At 37.4% G+C, this 21,281-nt stretch overlaps 3 protein-coding genes across 9 annotated transcripts in view; all 3 read left to right on the top strand.

Annotated features, from left to right (window-relative positions):
- Positions 1–9,673, top strand: part of LOC115439634 (uncharacterized) — a 37,366-nt gene extending 27,693 nt beyond the window's left edge. For 2 of the 7 annotated variants that reach the window (XM_030163490.1, XM_030163491.1), the window contains exons 3-4: positions 4,583–4,939; positions 6,539–8,354. In XM_030163490.1, coding sequence (XP_030019350.1) covers positions 4,583–4,939; positions 6,539–6,915 — 734 coding nt within the window. In that variant the 3' untranslated portion in view covers positions 6,916–8,354. Of the gene's footprint in view, positions 1–3,161; positions 3,631–4,582; positions 4,940–6,538; positions 8,355–9,393; positions 9,520–9,626 lie in introns of those variants that run through there. The other 5 variants (XR_003938274.1, XR_003938275.1, XR_003938276.1 and 2 more) reach the window with 5 other exon arrangements.
- Positions 1–21,281, top strand: part of LOC115439630 (uncharacterized) — a 47,395-nt gene that overhangs the window by 1,816 nt on the left and 24,298 nt on the right. Inside the window, exon 2 of the mRNA XM_030163486.1 lies at positions 1,433–1,906. Within this exon, the coding sequence (XP_030019346.1) occupies positions 1,864–1,906 (43 nt within the window). The 5' untranslated portion in view covers positions 1,433–1,863. The remainder of the gene's footprint in view (positions 1–1,432; positions 1,907–21,281) is intronic.
- LOC115439632 (uncharacterized) lies at positions 9,537–13,892 on the top strand. Its single transcript, XM_030163488.1, has 4 exons — positions 9,537–9,713; positions 10,236–10,559; positions 12,708–13,031; positions 13,629–13,892. The coding sequence occupies exons 1-4, from the start codon at positions 9,548–9,550 to the stop codon at positions 13,724–13,726; spliced, it is 912 nt and encodes a 303-aa protein (XP_030019348.1). The 5' UTR covers positions 9,537–9,547; the 3' UTR covers positions 13,727–13,892.

Genomic DNA, 21,281 nt, shown 5'->3' with positions numbered 1-21,281 from the left:
ATGGGCTCACACAGAGATGGATAAAGACCTGCTGACAACTGGAGACCTCAGTCTGACCATTAAATATCCCACAGACAGAGACAGAGGAACATACATCTGCACCTTCTATGTGAAAGGAGACACCATGAAACAGAGAGTAGAGCTACATCCTGGCATGTTTCTGTCATCCACAGTGAATGTTTTACTGTTGGTCATATTTGTCCGTCTATGCGTATTGTGTGCGGCCATCTTCCTCATTGTCCTCTATTACAGGTGTGTTTTTCCACTACATCAGATGCTGTTGTGGTCAAACACACACGACCCAACTCTTACACACTTTACAGAAAACACAAAGAAAAAAGTTTTCACACATATGTTGGCGGTAACTTGTCAAGTGAAATGAAAATCACACCTGTTGTGGTTCCAGGTTTGTTAAACTGACCCATGAGTCACTGCTAATCTGCTACTGCTATGAGGGTCACACAGGAGTGTGTCAGACTATTGTCCAACACTGAACTAATGTCCACTGTTCCAACATTATCATGTTGTTCATTTCTCCATGGACTTTAAATCAGAATCTATGAACTTAGCCTGGCTGTTGACACAATATTACATTGAAAAAGCATGAAGTGTAAGTTCAGTCAGGTGCTTCCACTGTCATAATATTGTGGCATGTTTGCCACAGTGCATTATGGGTAGTGGGTATTTTGTTGTAAATATGTTATTTTTATGTGCAAGAATTCACCGGGGTTTTTGTGTTAGCATTAGTTTTGACTTAATATGTGTATGGCAATGCTTATTGGCCTTTTTTAAAATTTTTTCTGTATTTTTGTAATTTGTAAAGTTGCACCCTGAGTGAGAGGCATAGGCAGAGCAATGGCGATCCTGTTGTGATACTTTTTGCCATCCATTTGTCAGCTTGTCTAATTGGAAGTACAATTTGAATTTATAGTTGTCACAGTTAAGTTTCTGTGGATGTTTTGCCTATGCTACATTAAGTGGATGTAGTTGTACCAATTACCTGTAGTAATTACTTAAAATAGGTTTTTGTGACATCAGAACCTTATTGACTTCTGATTTTGGTTACGAAACATGAGACATATTTAGTTTTTGGTGCATTTTTGATAATATAAAGAAAAAATTAGATTAAATAACAATATATTTTTTGTCCATGATTTGTCTACACGACAGACTGTTGAGCTGTTGTAAATGGACCTCACGTCTCCACCTGAAACTTTCAAATTGTCTCACAAAATGATCATTTACCTCATGGTTGATCTTATCACATGATATTATTTGTCTACAGATAAGATGGTAAAGATCAGTTAATTTAAATTTTCAGTTTAGTTGTCAGTTAATTGTCTTTGGTTGTCTGTCTCTAGTTGGTCGATTGTTTCTCATACTGATTGCTTCTTATCTCTAAGTTTCTACGTGTCCTCTGTTCCCTCTGCAGACTGCATAAAAAAAGGACAGAGAATCCCAGAAATCGACATCATGCTTGAATGACCACCCACAAAGTCTGATTTCTCTGTACATCTTACCTTGCTTTGAAAGAACATGGAAATCCAGGACCAAAGATAAATTACAACAGATGAAAAGGTAACACTGATTTTTTTTTTTTTTTTGTAATAATTTTTTTTAGCATTTAATAATTTTTAATAAAAATGCTGCACATTTGTCTTTCTCTCAGTCACGTTGTTGTTTGTCAGTGACTGAAACTTAACGCTGTGCTGCTTGTTTTCACTTTCCAGTAGCTGTCTTTATTTTGCCAACAGTTGAGTGTGGTGACATTAAAACTGGCTGTGAGCTGATGTTCTCCCTATGTTACAAACATACAAATAAAGTCAGTTAGAAGAGTTCTGATGAGCTTGATGGAGCCCGTCAATGAAGATGGATGTGTTTGTGGTGTTTCTGATTCTTGTACACGGTAAGATGATCCTCCTGATCAGAAAACATGTTTAATCTTAGTTTATCTCTTTAACTTGAATATGACATTTTTTAAAAAGTAAAGAATATGCATCGAGGTGCTATAGTAAAGAGAAAAAACAAACATGGGAGAATTTTTATTTCTGAAGCAGAAAACTTTGGTGTCATTTCATTTACTTTATGTTGAAAATATGTCAAATTTGAGTCTAAGTTTGTGTACTGTCCTATATGTTTTTCTTTGCTCCTCTTGGCCTTCTCCTTTTCCCCTACCTCTTCCTGTTACTGGTTAGATTTTGGTGTGAACTCTGCTCCTGTTTGAGTGGTCACATTACCTGTTGGCTTTCAGGAATATGTTCATCTGACCTTTTGAAAAGATGAACCAAGTGTCTTAGCCTGATTGAGTGGGAGTGGGATTGACAGCAGAGGCCTGGTCTTATATTCAAATAGATCAAATCAAATTTAAATGTATTTAAATAGCATCACATCGTAACAAAAGTTCTCTCATGGCACTTACATATAGAGCTGTTCTAAAGCAGACTCTTAGGCCCAAAGCTTCAGACCACAGTATCAGATGCTAATACTGAACTGAGTTCATAAGGAAGTGTTTGGATGGTGATGTTAAATGACAGAAATCTGAATTTGATTTTCCATTTCTGTGCCATAATGTGTGAAATAAACACGTGAATTTGTTTGTCGAGGGTTTTAATGGTTGTTTATAAGTCCTGGTTTGATTTTTGTAGTGTGACGATGTTGTGGTGGGCGAACTCCAGGCTATTGCATATGTCTTTAATCCAGTGTTTTTCAACCTTGGGGTCAGGATCCCACGTGGGGTTGTCTGGAATTCAAATAGGGTCACCTGAAATTTCTGGTAATTGTTAAAAATAAAAACTTACTAATAAAAAATATATGGTGAGTCAAGAGAGACAATCACAATATATGAAAGACATGACAAACTCTGAAGCTGAAACTGAAGCACAGTGGTTCTGTTTATCTTTCAAATGTTCTTTGTGGTCAGTTTCAGATGCTGCAGCTCTTTCATAATTCATAGTTTGAGTAATTGTTTGTTCAGTATTAATTGTCAGCCTTGTAAATCTAAGCTGGACTGACTGTACATATCCTGACCAGGGAAAATCAAATTCTCACTCTGTGCAGTAATCTACACCTGGCTTTTCTGCCTCCGTCCATAATAATATACATTATATAGACTAAATGTCATCTAAAATTAATGTTTATTTGCAACATAGTAAAGCAAACTATTACATGATCCAGAACAATACATTTTAGCAAAAAAAAAAAAGTCTCTATTTTGAATGTCTGGGGTCGCCAGAAATTTGTGATGTTAAAATGGGGTCACGAGCCAAAAAAGGTTGGGAAGCACTGCTTTAATTTCTTCCTGTAGTGATACTAATAAGTCCAGTTTGTTGTTTATGCTTGCTAGTACACTAACCTCCATTTCAGTGGTTTGTAAATCCTCTGTAGGCAGGTCTGTGTGTCTGTCTGAGGGTGTGTCAGTTTGTCTGTGCAGGAGTGGGTAATATCTTGCAGGTGTTGAGCCAGATCTCAGATTGGACCAGCCAGCCAGAGGAGGGACTATGAAAATGACGAAGCTGGGCAGGTCTATTGTGGTCGTTCCTCCACTCCCAACTCTTCACTTTTACTTTGTTCCAGGATGCAGCAGTAGGGATGGGCTGCCATTTTCTTTCGCCTTGTTTTCTCATGTTTTACGTAAGTAGGGAGGTCAGACTTTGCATTTTGGTTTCTTTTCTTTTGCAGGTCAGCCTCGCTTCCTGAGTTAATAAAGTTATATTTGTTATTTTGGCCTGGGCCCACCCCGAAGACCAAGCTGCCGTTTTGTTGAGTTTGTATTACCTGTCTTTATATAGTTGGAAATAACCCACTTATTTGTTAAAGTGCACAACCTGCATCCTGGGGTTTCTCTGTCGCTTTGGAGTGAGGAAAGGTGTGCACTTATTCATGCCATGCCCTAGGGTCCCCTAACCAGGGTGTAACATCTGTATCTGTTGAAGAGTCTGTCTTACATTTTTTGGAGCTGGTATATATGCTAACACTGGTATATTAGATTGAAACAAATTCTGTTGACAGGAAAGTTTCAGATATTTTGACTACTTTTGGGTAAAAGAATTTAAAGAAGCGTCTGTCTGTCACTCACATGAATGACTATAGCGTCAGTGGATGGAAGTGAAAGCTGCTCTGCCTCTTATCACATTCCAGCAGAAATTTTTATTTTGTCAGTGGTCGATGAGATGTGATGAAATTAAAACCGACCGTGAACCGACATCTTCTCTGCGTTTCAAAATTGGATCTTAATCTTAACCCTCAAAGAAGATGAAGGTGTTTGTGTTTTTTCTGCTCCTCGTACACAGTAAGATAAGCTTCCTGATCAGGTCACAATAAGTTCTTTGTTAAACTTCAACATAATGTTTAACTGAAATACACCACATGATAAATCACAGATATGTCTTTATATTTTTAAAACAGAAAACTGTACCTTTGTTTCATTCTGATTGCTGGTAAAAATTTCTTAAACTTGTGCAGGCAGTTGCTCATTTCCTCATTGACCTCATTTCTAACTTTATAGAACCCCATACATGAACACAGTGAGTAAAAACACACTGCAAAACCGATTTACAGTATGTTTCTGCTTCTGTGTCCTCAGTTTCCCAGCATGCACTGGCTGTTGTGGTGCAGGCGTATGAGGGGGAGCCGTCCACCCTGCTGCCCTGTCAGTTTTATGACCATTTTGCTATGATGCCTGAAGACCCCATAGTATCTTGGATTCGCAATGATCTCAATCCCAAAATCATCCATCAACTTAACGATGATGGTGATGATCTTACAGAGCAGAATGAACATTACAAAGGACGCACATCGATGAAAACTAATGCTCTTGACTCTGGGGACTTCAGCCTCACTCTGAAAAAAACCCAAATATCAGACAGCAGCAACTACACCTGCACCGTCTGGACGGGATATGAAGAGCTGAGATTAATAGAAATACAGCTGCAGGTCAAAGGTGAGCTGATGGAGATACAAACAATTCTTCACCATTGGAGATAAAGCACTTTTGGATTCATTTTCAATTTTCTCTGAATATAAAGCAGCTATTGCTTTGACAAAACTCTCTCTCTCTCTCTCTCACACACACACACACACACACACACACACACACACACACACACACACACACACACACACACACACACACACCTGATGAGTAACTCAGTCCAAAACCGAGACCATATTTTCATTGAATTTCTGAATATGCCATATTTAATAGCCATTCCAGACTTCAGTTTTTAACAAAACAATCTTAGATTTGATATTCACACTCATTGTTCATATTCTGTGCTCCTTCAGTGTATTCACAACATAGAATTAGTACAATACATCCAGTACAGTAGTGGAAAACCTTTTGGATACCCTTAAAATTTTATAAATCTCAAATATTATCATGAAATATTTGTGGAAAAATCTTTTTGTGTTTCCAAAGGTGTGGCTGCATCAGACAGACACAAACAAATGCAAATGATTATTTTTCATTGTTAAGATAAAAATAAATTCTTGACAGTTTCTACATGTCATGTCCTGGATGTGTTTCATTTTCTGCTGAAACATTCAGTTTTGACCTTGATTGAACTGAGCATGTGCAGAAGGGAGCATGCACGTTTGGAGAACGGAACAATACTGAGCAGATTTCAATGACAAGAGGGATTCTTAATGTAATGTATCACAAATGCATGGGGTGAACAAAACCTTTCTTCCACCACTGTATAATCTAAGGAGGTGTGGGTCTCAAATCTCTCATTATCTAGTTTGATGTTTTTCAAAGAAATTACCCACAGTTCAGAGCATTGTAATAGTAAACAGAGGTTTACCAAGGGAAGTCCTATGCTCAGTTTAGGAGAAATATGTCAAATATTTAATTTATTTATATAGCATGATTTCAAAACAAGTCTTGCGGCTCAAAGTGCTGTGCAGGATTAAAACATCAATAAAAAAAAGAAAATGACAATAAAATGTAAAGAACAGTCAAAAGATTATTGTTTTGGTGTTGTCAAGGAAACATCACATAATAATTCCAAATAGTGTTCAATTTTTTATGAGTTTAGGTCCTTACAGCCTTTCACACTAAAATATAACAACCGTCAAATGAAGCAACTGTATGGAAATAAAATATGATAATAGAGAGCATCTGGAGCAGAGGCAGTCACAGTGATATTAAATTAAATTATTGGAATTTTTAAGGTTACGTACCAAATAATAAAACAACAAACAACAATCTTAAAATGTAGCCAATAACAAAATGTAGTACTGTAAACTAATACCACCACATTTTCATTTTTAATTCATGATACTTTTTATGATAAAAACAAGTAAACTACCATTACCCTGGTATTGTATTAAAGTATCAATGATATAAATGTGTTTTGGTGTTTTCAAGGTAACATCATATAATAATTCCAAACAGTGTTGAAATTTTTTTGTGAGTTTAGGTCCTTACAGCCTTTCACACTCTATGATTTATCAGTTAATATCAAAAAAGTCTGTGAGGGTTTAATAACTGAAATTTTGACCCTGGACTGCTGGATATTATGGGCTGTTCTTCTTCCAGATGATCAGGTGGTGGTGGAGGCACGGAAGGGGGCAGAGTCGGTCAGTAAAACATCACCTCATCTGCCTGAAGACACCAGAGTGGAGTGGACTCTCCTTGACCCTGTAAGGATGTTGGTCCAAGTGGTCCGTGTGTATCAGAATAAGAGAGATGACCTTAGAACACACACCTCATGGGCTCACACAGAGATGGATAAAGACCTGCTGAAAACTGGAGACCTCAGTCTGACCATTAAATATCCCACAAACAGAGACAGAGGAACATACATCTGCACCTTCTATGTGAAAGGAGACACCATGAAACAGAGAGTAGCGCTACATCCTGGTCCGTTCTGTAGACACAGTTTAAAGTCAAAGTTTGAAGAAAGGAAGCTCTAAAAGAATGTTTTTCAGTCATCCACAGAGAATGTTCCATCCTGGATCGTAGCTCTCCTTACTGTCATTTCTGCTGTACTTATCATCACTGGATTTGTCTTATTTTATATTCGAGCCCATATTAAATCAGGTGTGTTATTCCACTACATCAGATGCTGTTGTGGTCAAACACACATGACCCAACTCTCACACACTTCACAGAAAACACAAAGAAAAAATTTTCACACATATGTTGGCGGTAACTTGTCAAGTGAGATGAAAATCACACCTGTTGTGGTTCCAGGTTTGTTAAACTGACCCATGAGTCACTGCTAATCTGCTACTGCTACGAGGGTCACACAGGAGTGTGTCAGACTATTGTCCAACACTGAACTAATGTCCACTGTTCCAACATTATCATGTTGTTCATTTCTCCATGGACTTTAAATCAGAATCTATAAACTTAGCCTGGCTGTTGACACAATATTACATTGAAAAAGCATGAAGTGTAAGTTCAATCAGATGCTTCCACTGTCATAATATGTTCATGTAGTTCTTTCCATTACCTGTAGTTATGGCCAAAAACGTGATTTGCGATGTCACAACCTTATTGACCTCTGATTTTGGATGGGAAAGATGAGACATATTCAGTTTTTGGTCCTTTTTTTATATTTTTGCTGTGATTTTGACATTTGGCTTTGATGATATAAAGAAGAAATGAGATAGAAAAATAATTAATTATTTTATTTGAGATTTGTCTACATGACAGACTGTAGAGCTGTTGTAAATGGACCTCACATTTCTCAGCACCTGAAACTTTCACTTGTCTTACAAAATGATCATTTACCTAATGGCAGATCTTACAGATGATGTTATAATTTACCCGTCTACAAATAAGATGGTAAAGATCATCGCAGAGATCATCTGATTGTTATGAAACCAACAGTTTTCAAACATGGTTTCACTTTTTCAGCCCCAGTAGTTGCTCTTTGGTTTAGACCACTGAGGAGCCAGACAGTAGGAAAGGTCAACAACTAATGTCAGTAGACACACACACACACACACCTACGCACACGCGCACACACACACACACACACACACACACACACACACACACACACACACTCACCTACACACACGCACACACACACACACACACACACGCACGCACACACACACACACACACACACACACACAGTAGTTTATGTGATTTCATTCAACATATTCAATAAAACATTCAGTTTTAATGTTGGGTTCCTATTGATTCAACAGAGTTAAGGTGGATGTAAACAGATAAACATCTAAGTCCATCTTCACTCTGTCTTCTCTCTAGACCCCAGTAGAGGTCAAAGGTCACTGCTGTAGCAGTTAGGTACAGTTACGGAAAAAATTATTAGACCACCCTTGTTTTCTTCAATTTCTTGTTCATTTTAATGCCTGGTACAACTAAAGGTACATTTGTGTGTGTGTGTGTGTGTGTGTGTGTGTGTGTGTGTATATATATATATATATATATATATATATATATATATATATATATATATATATATATATATATACATATATATATATATATATATAGATATATATATATAGATATATATATAGATAGATAGATAGATAGATAGATAGACAGACAGACAGACAGACAGACAGACACACACACACACACACACTACCATTCAAAAGTTTTAGAACACCCCAATTTTTCCAGTTTTGTATTGAAATTCGAACAGTTCAATTCCAATGAACAGCTAGAAATGGTACAAAGGTAAGTGGCAAACTGCCAGAAGTAAAAAAAAAAAAAGAAAAGAAAAGGTAAGGTTAAACAAAACTGAAACATAATGTAAGTTTCAGAATTATACAAAAAGGCGAACAAGAAATGGGTTAAATACTTAAAGCAGTTCTGCAGCAATGGAGGTTGATCAAGCCTCGAAAGTTGGTGCTACCAATTCCTACAGGTGTCCCAACGTTTCTGAATTCCTTCCAACCCCCTCTGTCTGCATAAAAGTAGTGTTGGAACACATATTGGTACCATACCGCTGTGAGCATTATTTGAACTGGAAAAATTGGGGTGTTCTTAAACTTTTGACCGGTAGTGTGTGTGTGTGTGTGTGTGTGTGTGTGTGTGTGTGTGTACATATATATAAACAAATTTGTTTATAAACAAATATAATGATAACAACAAAAATAGCTCATAAGAGTTTAATTTCAGAGCTGATATCTGGCCATTTCCATGGTTTTCTTGATAATAACCAAAATCACTTCAGTTCTTACATCAACAGCTATGGCATTGTACGTGTTGTACCATGTTTTCTTTTCTGTCTTTTTTAGTCACATGATACACACAGGCGTTAGTACTTGATTGCATAACCATTGTTTTTGATGACTTTTGACGGTCTAATAATTTTTTTCCGCAATCGTATGTCCTGCTGTCAATAGTGTACTGCTATTGCCTTCACAGCTGATGGTGTGTTTGTTTTTCTCTCTGATGTAAAAAGAGTAGAGGTTGAATCAGGGGTGGAATCTGTCCAGCTGCCCTGTAAATCAACCACAGCCTACCTAATGACAGACATCAGAGTGGAGTGGACCAACAGTGACAACGACATAGTTTACCTGTATGAAAAAGGCTAGGCCTCTAGTCAAGAGTACCAGATGTATAGAAGCAGAACAGAGATGGAAAGAAATCAGGTGAAAACCAAAGATTTCAGTCTGACCCTGAAATACCCCACAGATAAAGACAGCTACACCTACACCTGCACCATCCACAGCAATGACAAGAAAATCCTGCTGAAGAAACGAGTGGAGCTGAAGGTCAAAGGTCAGTACTGGGCATACACAAGAGAGGTCAGTGGTCCTAACACTTTGTCAATAATGACAATGTGACAATAAGGTCTTTTACTTTATGTATATTTGTTTATAAATGAATGAAGATGCTGCTTTTGGTTTCTGAAACTTTTCAATCTGACCTCTGACCTGACAGGTTTTCAGTGCAGACTAAGGCAAAATGTTTGAATATCATTAAGACACAAATGTCCTTTCCCAGCTTTACAAATATATTTATTCACATAATCCTGACATGTATATGATGGAGATAAGACTTTTTATAGTGATGAAACCTTAAAAGCACTAAAGCCTTGGACTTTTTGACAATCTAAGATCTGACAATAAGCCTTGTTTTGTGTTCTGTTTTTATATTTGTCCTTTACTTACTCCAAATAAACAGCACCAGGGTTGGGTTATATGATGGCTGATCCTGACAGAAGTCATGTTTTTATGTGAAATTTTCCTTCACCTTTTCCACAGCTTTGTCAGGGATATATACTATTGTTTTTCTTCTCAGTTTGTCAGGTGGAGGTGGAGGAGGGGAAGGAGTTTGTGGTGCTGCCCTTCATAACCACACCTGAATCGCTTGATGGCGTCGAAGTGAGATGGTTTTACTACAAAGATGACGGACGCAAGGAGCTCCTTGTTTATTCAAGGGATTCTGTTGAACACCATGTTGATTACAGAAACAGAACAGAGATGAATGAAAACCCACTGGGATCTGGAAACCTCAGTCTGACCCTGAAAGACCCCAAAGACACTGACAGTGGAAAATACAGATGTTATGTTACGAAAAATAATGACATCATCACAGTGAAAACGGTGCTCCTAAAAGTCAAAGGTCAGTATTTAGATACAGTTCAGAGGTTATAGGTCCATCATCTGTCGTTTATATTCTGTCTGTGGTTCGTGGTCTATCTGTGGTTGGCAGTGGTGGGTAATCCCAGCTCCATAGAGTATAAGCCCTGTCATGTATTTGTTGCAACCACTCACTGAACCAGCCCATTTCGATCAGCACAACTCCTCATCCAGATCAGAGCCCTATAAAGAGAGTTATGACACGCTTTGATGTCGCCGCTCCGGTGATCACGTGATTCATGTAAGCCTGAAAAAGTCCAAATGAACTAAGCGCTCCCATGTTATTTAATGGGAGAAACAGCAGTGAGCATGGTCAACCTCAAAATAAACCACACACAACCATTGCGTCACTACCGTATAAACTGTTGTGTGTGTTACACTTCTGAGTAGTGGGGTTGACCACTGAAAGGAGTGCATTTATTACTTTGAAAACTTAAATTTTGGGGAGAAAGGTTGGTGTTAGCTTGGATAGACAACTTACATGAGAGGTGCTAACTTTACAAGTTCATTCATTCTGCAATTGTACTGTACTCATAAGGAGATGGGCAATTTACCATTTTTAAGTTTCACTATTATAGGACTGAGGTACAAGCAGAAAACAGTGGTTAGCTGTGAACACTGTGTGTCTGCCAAGTTCTGCTCTGATAACACACACAATATGACATTAACCAGCGGTTAACATAGCAGCTAACTTAGCATTTTAGCATTAGCACAGAGGCTAAACTCATTAAAAACTCAACAGAATCCTTACAGGATGAGTCGGATCTTACAAATGCCAAGTTACACAAGTTTCGCTTTCTTTAACTCATGAATAATAACTTCAATGAACTTTTATTGGCAGAGCTCAGCTCTACAGCAACTCTCCTCCTAATTCGCACAAGACTTCAGCTGACAAACTTGACCAAACACCACCAGGTTCAGCAAAACAACTAAAATGAAACCCACCGATAACAACATTGTACTAATGTTAACTTATCGTTAAAACTCCATAATTTGTGGTTATAGTGGTTAAATCTCAACAGCTGTCCAAGTCAACTAGCGAACTGTAGGGCTACAGCTGACAATTGAACGTAACAGTTATTTAACCCTTTCATGCATGAATTATGAGAACCTAATGGGTCAAAACACAGTAATGTCCCATCAGAGAGCAAACTTTAATTGATTGCCATTCCAACATTTATTTCAATATAAAGTAGCTCCTTCTTTTGGATGATCCCTTATGGTCCAACTAAAGCAAAAATGAATGTAAAAGTAAAAATGTGGGTCAATTTGGCTCTTAAAATGTCCCGTCAGAGAGATTTTGAATACCGTGTTTTGACCCTGATCAAGATATTTTTCCTAACTGTTTTTATTCATCTTTAGGCATGAAAAAAACAATGCAACTGAAATTTTTTTTTATGAACCTATTTTTCATGGAGTTGCAAAAATATCCACTCAGCTGGACACCATGCATTTAATTTCTGAAGAAAAGAAACATGTATTTACTGATATACTGAATGAAAACTATGAAATATTTTTTTAATGCTGCTGATCTGATGTTTTGTCACATTTTAACATACTGTAATATTAGTTATTGCTCATCATAATGAAAAAAAAGGGAAAAAAAACAAACAAAAAAAAAAAACAGCTACAGTCTAATAACAATAACAAGCAAATGATTTACACTCAAACATCTTACTGCAGATCAGATTTATCTAGAACAGCAAAGTTACAGTAATGGTATGAATTGCAGTGTATAGGATGATGCATAGGTGCCCACTGTGTTGGCGGATATGGAACTGAAACAATAAAATCCATGAATATACAAGAGAACAGTTTTGAATAGCTGTCCACTGTAGTGACCACTATGCATGAAAGGGTTAAAGTATAAATTTGTACAACCCCTAACCCTAACCAAAGACAACTGAATTTACAACATGAATGTCCGCTCATGCAGGAAATACACTTGATCATTTGAAAGATGTCGATATCTGGGGGGCGCTAGTGAGCCATGGAGCGACAGGCAGCTTTCACCTGAAGTTCCTGGGTTGTATGATGGCTGATCCCGACAGAAGCCATGTTTTTATGTGAAATTTTCCTTCACCTTTTCCACAGCTTTATCAGGGATATATACTATTGTTTTTCTTCTCAGTTTGTCAGGTGGAGGTGGAGGAGGGGAAGGCGTCTGTGCATCTGCCCTTCATAACCACACTTGACCTGCCTGATGACATCAGAGTGAGATGGTTTTACTACAAAGATGATGAACCCAAGAAGCTCCTTGTTTTTTCAAAGGGTTCTGTTGAACACCATGATGATTACAGAAACAGAACAGAGATGAATGAAAACCCACTGGGATCTGGAAACCTTAGTCTGACCCTGAAAGACCCCAAAGACACTGACAGTGGAAAATACAGATGTTATGTTAAGAAAAATAATGACATCATCACAATGAAAACGGTGCTCCTAAAAGTCAAAGGTCAGTATTTAGATAAAGTTAGGACATTATAGGTCCATTGTCTGTGGTTTATATTCAGTCTGTGGTTGGTGGTCTATCTCTGGTTGGCAGTGGTGGGTAATCCCAGCTCCATAGAGTATAAGTCCTGCCATGTATTTGTTCCAACCACTCACTGAACCAGCCCATTTTGCTCAGCACAACTCCTCATCCAGGTACATGGGATCATTAGTGGAATCACCTGCGTTAAGTGAACAGGTAGAACCAGAACATGGCAGGACTTTGACTCTGTGGAACTGGGATTACCCACCAGTGCTGGTTGGTTGGTTGCTTCTGGTTGTTTCTTTCCAAACTGAGCACAAAAAGTGAGGAAATTTGTGTTTGGTAGATTATTTCTTTATTTTAATGATGCTTCTTTTCAATAAACACTACACCATTGGAAAGCATGTGTATTTCCCATTCCAAGGAGCATTGTTACAATAAAGAAACAATCTACACAACACAAATTTCCCTACTTTTTGTGTTTAGTTTAGTTGGTTGTCAGTTAATTGTATTTGGTTGTCTGCCTCTAGTTGGTCGATTGCTTCTATATCTCATCCTAAAGTTTCTACATGTCCTCTGTCTCCTCTGCAGACAGAGCTCAGCATAAAGAAGAAAGACAAAGGAACCAAGACTTATTCACTGATCTGATTCCTCTGATGACCACTCATGAAGTCTGATTGCTCTGTACATCTTACCTTGCTTTGAAAGGACATGGAAATCCAGGACCAAAGATAAAAAATTACTACAGATAAGAAAGCAATTCATCTGTAAAAATGAAATTAATTTTTTGTAATAATTTTTTATCAATTTATAATTTTTAATAAATATGCTGCACATTGGCCATATATGTTTTATGTTTTGCGTAAATTTGGTCTGGGAGACAACTTTATTAAATGGGTCAAACTCTTATACACCAACCCTTCAGCATCTGTCATTACTAGTGGCTTAAGATCAAGCACCTTTCAACTCCACCACTCAACACGGCAAGGCTGCCCCTTAAGTCCCTCTCTTTTCGCTCTCATGGTGGAACCCTTATCAGAAACCATTAGACAGGACTTAGCAATTTAGGGTATTGTTATAGGGGAAGTGCAACATAAAATTTCCCTTTATGCTGATGATATTTTATTATATATATCAGAAACTCTCATCTCTGTTCCACATATTGTTAATGTAATAACCCACTTTGGAACTTTCTCAGGTTATAAAATTAACTTCTCTAAATCTTTAGCTATGCCTCTGGGAAGCCTCAGAGACAATATCAGCTCCCTAACGCCTTTCCCATTCCGTTGGTCGTTATCAGGTTTTGTATATTTGGGTATTCATATCACCCCAATGTTTCATCAAATGTTCAAAGCGAACTTTAACCCTCTCCTAGAAACTATTAAGAAAGACCTAGAAAGATGGGCTTCACTTCCCCTCTCTTTGCTTGGCAGAATTTCTATAATTAAGATGAGTGTTATGTCAAAATTGCTATACCCCCTGCAAATGATTCCTTTGCTTATATCAAATAAGGTGCAAAAATTACTCAATAGCTGGTTAAGTGATTTTATATGGAACAAAAGAAAACCAAGGTTAAAAATATCAAAACTGCAACTCTCTAGTTCAGATGGAGGTTTGGATGTTCCTAATATTAAATGGTATCAACTAGCAGCCCAATTAAGATTTGTATCAGAATGGATCAAGGATGACCCTACCTCTGTATGGTTGAGTCTGGAGAAGTCTGAAACAACTGGCTCCTTATTGGGTCTTCTGTCTTGTAAGGATTTAAAATCAGCCAGGAGTCTTTGTAACAATAACCCTATAATCTATAATACATTAAAGGCATGGTTCATGACACGAAAATATGAGGGAAGATCCAATTTAACTTCTATGCTAATCCCGATTCAAGGTAACCCTTATTTTCCTCCAGGCTTATCGGATGAAGGATACAATGTTTGGACACTTAAGGGGATAAAGAAAATGCATGATTTATATGAAGGTTCTAACTTGCTATCCTTTGAACAAATACAAAAGAAATACAATTTTCCTAAACATCACTTTTTCAGATATCTTCAGATTCGTGACTTCATAACTAAAAAAACTACTTTCAATACTAATAGCACAATATCATCAGTGGAGCAGTTACTTCTCCAGGGCCCAGTCAAGAAAACCATATCCCGTTTCTATAATGTGTTGAATCAGACCGATGGGTTGAACATAAACACTCATAGTGTAGCACAGATGTGGCAAAATGAACTTGGTGTAGACATCAGTAAAGAGGAATGGGACACAATCTGGAACCATACAAAAAAAATCTCGGTATGTAACCGTGCAAGGCTGTTGCAATTCAAAATTCTGCACCGTGTGCAAATTTCTCCTAATAAAAGACACCAGATGAATAACCAACTTTCACCTCTGTGTTTGAAGTGCAGGTCTACTGTAGGAACCTATATACACTGTGTCTGGTCATGTCTAAAAATTCAATCCTACTGGGTAGATATTTTACAAGATATAGAAAAGATCCTCGGAGTGTCTTTGAAACTGGACCCTTTATCTCTACTCTTGGGACATCCAAGTGGGGACATTATCAACATCAGCTTGAAAAGACTGTATGATATCCTCGCATATGCTGCAAGGAAAAATATCTTCATGTCTTGGATAAATGACAAACCTCCCACTAAAACGACTTGGCATAAAATCCTTATGGAATGCATTCCTATGGACTATTTGACCTGTTTACTTCATTCTTCAAAGGGACAGTTTATGAAAATTTGGACTCCATACCTCCGTTTCACAAACTCATCAGTCACTTCTGTGCTTTCAGACCTCATCAATGATTGAAAATCTTTGGTGCCTGTTTACAATTAGATCACTACTGATCTCACCTGTCACTGCTTGATTGTCTGATCTTTGTTTTATCTTCACTATAACTCCAGACTGTGGACTAATTGCTTTATCTTGGATTAGTATACCTTTTTTTTTTTTAAATTTTCTTATAGACCGGGTGTTGTACTGAGCCATTTGTTGCAAAAAAAAAAATGCTGCACATTGAACTGGAAGAAATATGGAGAACCTCCGTTCCAGGAATGGATGACGGCAGTTGGAAAAGTAGCGGCATTTGAAAGAATGTCAAATAGGACGCAAGACAAGACAGAAACATATCATATGAAATGGAGCAAATCCCTGGAATCTTGATATCTCAAAGACTAAAGGCTAAGAGGATTCACACTGAAAAGACAATGATCACATACCTTATTTATGTATGAGTGTATGTTATGATTAGACACCTCTGTGTAGATATTTATGGTGTATGTATATATTATATACATGGATACTTAAAGTTGATGTGTGTGAGATAAAAGTCACAATATCAATATGAAGACCCCTTCTGGTTACGGGTGGGTAATTTGCCGATGCTCTAATGTTAGCATTTGATGTGTGATGTGATATGTTTGGAAAAAGTTAAAAAAAAAAAAAATGCAAGTCATAAAAAAAAAATGTTGCACATTTGTCTTTCTCTCAGTTACATCGTTATTTGTCAGTGAGTGAAACTTAACACTGCGCTGCTTGTTATCACTTTCTAGCAGCTGTTTTTATTTTGCCAACAGTTGATAGGCTGTGGTGAAATTAAAACTGGCTGTGAGCCGATGTTCTCCCTATGTTACAAACGTATAAACAAAGTCAGTTAGACGTGTGTTACAGAGTTCTGATGAGCTTGATGAAGTCCATTAATGAAGATGGACGTGTTTGTGTTCTTTGATTCTTGTACACGGTGAGATGATCCTCCTGATCAGACAAGGTGTGTTTAATCTTTCTTTATCTCTTTAACTTTAATATGACATTTAAACAAAACGTGAAGAATATGCATTGAGGTGCTATATCAAAGAGAAAAAACAAATATGTGGCAAAATATTTATTTCTAAAGCAGAAAACTGTGGTGTCATTTTATTTCGATTATGTTGAAAATATGTCAAATTTGAGTCTAAGTTTGTGTACTGTCCTATATGTTTTTCTTTACTCCTCTTGGCCTTCTCCTTTTCCCCTACCTCTTCCTGTTACTGGCTAGATTTTGGTGTGAACTCTGCTCCCGTTTGAGTGGTCACATTACCTGTTGGCTTTCAGGAAGATGTTCATCTGACCTTTTGAAAAGATGAACCAAGTGTCTTTGCCTGATTGAGTGGGATTGACAGCAGAGGCCTGGTTTTATATTCAAATGGATCAAATCAAATCAAATTTATTTATATAGCGTCACATCGTAACGACAATTCTCTCATGGCACTTACATATAGAGCTGTTCTAAAGCAGACTCTTAGGCCCAAAGCTTCAGACCACAGTATCAGATGCTAATACTGAACTGAGTTCAAATGGAAGTGTTTGGATGGTGACGTTAAATGACAGAAATCTGAATTTGAGTTTCCATTTCTGTGCCATGATGTGCGAAATAAACACAAATTTGATGTAATTAATTTAAAAAAAGGAACATGAATGAACAAAATGGTTAGTGTAAAAGCAACCATTATTCCTTGCTGCACATGTAGGTGACAAAAATGATGGCTGTTTTCAGAAGTGAGACTACTCTTTTGTACTGCAGTGCATCTTTCACAAAGTTGTGATTGCAGTATTTCATGTTATCTCATAAATAAACCACACTGTACATCTAAACATTACAGCATTATTTTGTGGTGCTATATGTATTTGATAAAAATTACTTAAGAAAAATATCATTCAGAAGTTGCCACGAAGATAGCTCTAGGTCATTAACCCTTTATGTTCACTCATACAAATGCTCTGAAATTCAACATTTCAACCTTAGTGTGTTTTTGGAAGACATAATTACTTTTGTTGTGATAACGTTAGTACAACTACAGAATCCAAATGCAGAACTCAGACAACAAAAATTAGTTCCAAAAGATTTATTATTCACACACAGGTGAAAAAATATTATGAGAGACAGAATCTTGAGGATAATGGTTGGAGATTTCCTCCTCTGATTCGTCCTCCGGATCGAGGGCAGCAGCCCGTCTCCCCGAGCGGTGTTAGGAGTATTTTCCCCGACTGGGGAAAAGCAAAGGGAGGTCAGGGACGGAAACAGGTCATACACAGGCAGGCTAACGATCGAGCAACAGGACATAAGGACAAGGCAAACTCACGTACCGGTAGTCAGGGCGAGAAGGTCAAAACCAGATCAGATGAGGCAGACAAAAACCGACAGGGATCAGGCAGAAGACGAGAAACCGAGGAATCCAAAACAGGTCAAAAAAACAGGCATACAAACGAGGTCAAGAACGCTGGTCTGAACTACAGGAGTTACAAACTGGCGATTGACAGAGGAAAGAGACAGGGTTTAAATACACAAAAGGGAGGGAAGACAACTAGACACAGGTGGAGCAAATCAGGGCGGAGACAGGTAATCAGGTGAGAGGTGAGAATGATCAGGGAACAGGAAGTAAAGACGACAGACAACACACATGAGGGGAAACTTAACAAAATAACACAGGAAGTGACAAACAAAACATAAAAGACAGACAAAACCAGACTAACGTCTGGCTGCAGGTATGACATTTGTGAAATTTTGACAATTTTTTTTATTGAAATCGCTACTGCCACAGTACTGTGGCACAAAATAATAGTTTGTCTATTGCCACAGAGCTGATCAAATATTAGCGTTTGTACTATGACAATAAGCAGTAAGGACAATTTGTTGCCACAATACTGTGGTGATATATGGTGTGTGTGTGTATATATATACAGTATATATATATATATATATATATATATATATATATATATATATATATATATATATATATATACAGTATATATACTATATATATATATATATATATATATATATATATATATATATATATATATATATACACACTGAACAAAAATATAAACGCACCACTTTTGTTTTTGCTCCCATTTTTCATGAGCTGAACTCAAAGATCTAAAACTTTTTCTGTGTACACAAAAGGTTTATTTCTCTCAAATATTGTTCACAAATCTTTCTAAATTTGTGTTAGTGAACACTTCTTCTTTGCTGAGATAATCCATCCACCTCACAGGTGTGGCATATCAAGATGCTGATTAGACAGCAGGATTTTTGCACAGGTGTGCCTTAGGCTGGCCACAATAAAAGGCCACTCCAAAATGTGCAGTTTTATCACACAGCACAATACCACAGATGTCACAAGTTTTGAGGGAATATGCAATTGGCATGCTGACTTCAGGAATCTCCACCAGAGCTTTTGCCTGTGAATTGAATGTTCATTTCTCTACCATAAGCCATCTCCAAAGCTGTGTGAGAGAATTCATGAAGAAGACTGTGCGAGGAAAATGGTGGTCACACCAAATACTGACTGGTTTTCTGACCCCCCTGGACCACCCAATACAGTAAAAGTGCACATTTTAGAGTGGCCTTTTATTGTGGCCAGCCTAAATCACACCTGTGCAATAATCCTGCTGTCTAATCAGCATCTTGATATGCCACACTTGTGAGGTGGATGGATTATCTCAGCAAAGGACAAAGGAGAAGTGCTCACTAACACAGATTTAGACAAATTTATGAACAATATTTGAGAGAAATAAACCTTTTGTGTACATAGAAAAAGTTTTAGATCTTTGAGTTCAGCTCATGAAAAATGGGAGCAAAAACAGAAGTGGTGCGTTTATATTTTTGTTCAGTGTATATATATATATATATATATATATATATATATATATATATATATATATATATATATATGTATATATATATACACACACACACACACATATAGATAGATAGATAGATAGATAGATAGATAGATAGATAGATAGATAGATAGATAGATAGATAGATAGATAGATAGATAGATAGATAGATAGATAGATAGATAGATAGATAGATGTGGCGTACAGCAAACAAAATTGTCAATCCAGAAAAGTTTAATATCATTTGGGCCTATCATCCACATGACACTGGCATTGTTGGTGCCTTGAGATTGCATTTTTGGAGAACGGGTCCCAGAGCAGAAAAAACACCACCCAGGCATTGGCGTATGGATAGGCAAAACACCACTTTTTGGAAATGATGACGCCGTAGTACCACGTGACCAGAAGAAAACCCTGGACGTAACCTCATGCACATGCTCACTGCATTCTTCTGTGATGTTAGTGTATCCTGTGGCTCTGTGTTTGTGTACAGCACCACATATAGGTGTGGAATATGTATTACACCATTTTAACCCAGTATTCCTGCTTCTACCAGATATTTCTTGAAACAATACGTACATGGATGGAAAACCTTTAGAATCTGCAAAAGAAAAAAAACACAAGCATTGTCATCTGGACATAGCTTCCAGTAACTGCTACCCCAGCCTCTTCCTGTAACTGGATATGCACATGGCATGTGTGATGCTTATTGTCACAGTACTGTGTCAGCAGGGGGACAGGTTACCAGTTTACACATGATATAACGAGGGCGCTAATTGGCTCTGTGGTAATAGACAAATGAGAAAGTTAGTCCCACAGTACTGTGGCAATAGCCACTCCAATTTTGTATTGTTATGTAGAAAGTCAAGGTCAATGAAGCTACGATATTTGGTTCCTTACCATTAAGTGGCAAAAAAAAAAAAAAAAAAAAAAAAAAAAAATCCAAGGATTAAATATAAAAAACAAACAAACAAAAACACATGTAAGGTGAAAAGAACATGTATTTTAGAACAGTAGAATACCACTTTTACAACATTCCGACAACATAAGTGCTGATCCAGACCCCTGTCCACATCCACATTATCCCTTTGAACATCATTATTTACATTAGTACCATTACTTCATGGTACCTAACAAAGCAGGTACACTCACTGTTCACGCAGAGGTGGACCTTACAGACCCTGTAGACCACATTGGACCTGAGATTGTTGACTCACTGTCCTCACTGGAACTGTTGCTGTCACTGACTTGTATGCAGAAATAACCAAAATTAGTCACGTGCCCGATAAAGGATTACACATTAAATAACTCCAAGCTACAGTGATCAAAACCTCTTCCCAATTTGTAAAATTAGCACTTAGAGCTAATGTGCTGTCTTAGTTAACATATAAAACCAAATGCTCTGTTAGTTAAGTTAAGTTAATTAAATAGTTAGATACATAACGTCAGAGTGAGTGCTCTTCTCAGCAGTTGCCAGAAATAGCATCATAGTGAGAACTTGTCTCAACGGTTCTCAGGAAAAATGTCAGAGTGAGAGATCTGTGTTTTGTTTCGCGC

Source organism: Sphaeramia orbicularis, chromosome 19 (genome assembly GCF_902148855.1).
Source record: "Sphaeramia orbicularis chromosome 19, fSphaOr1.1, whole genome shotgun sequence".
NCBI classification, from domain to species: Eukaryota; Metazoa; Chordata; class Actinopteri; order Kurtiformes; family Apogonidae; genus Sphaeramia; species Sphaeramia orbicularis.
Note: the sequence above shows the minus strand (reverse complement) of the source record. Positions and strands in the feature narration are given on the sequence as shown.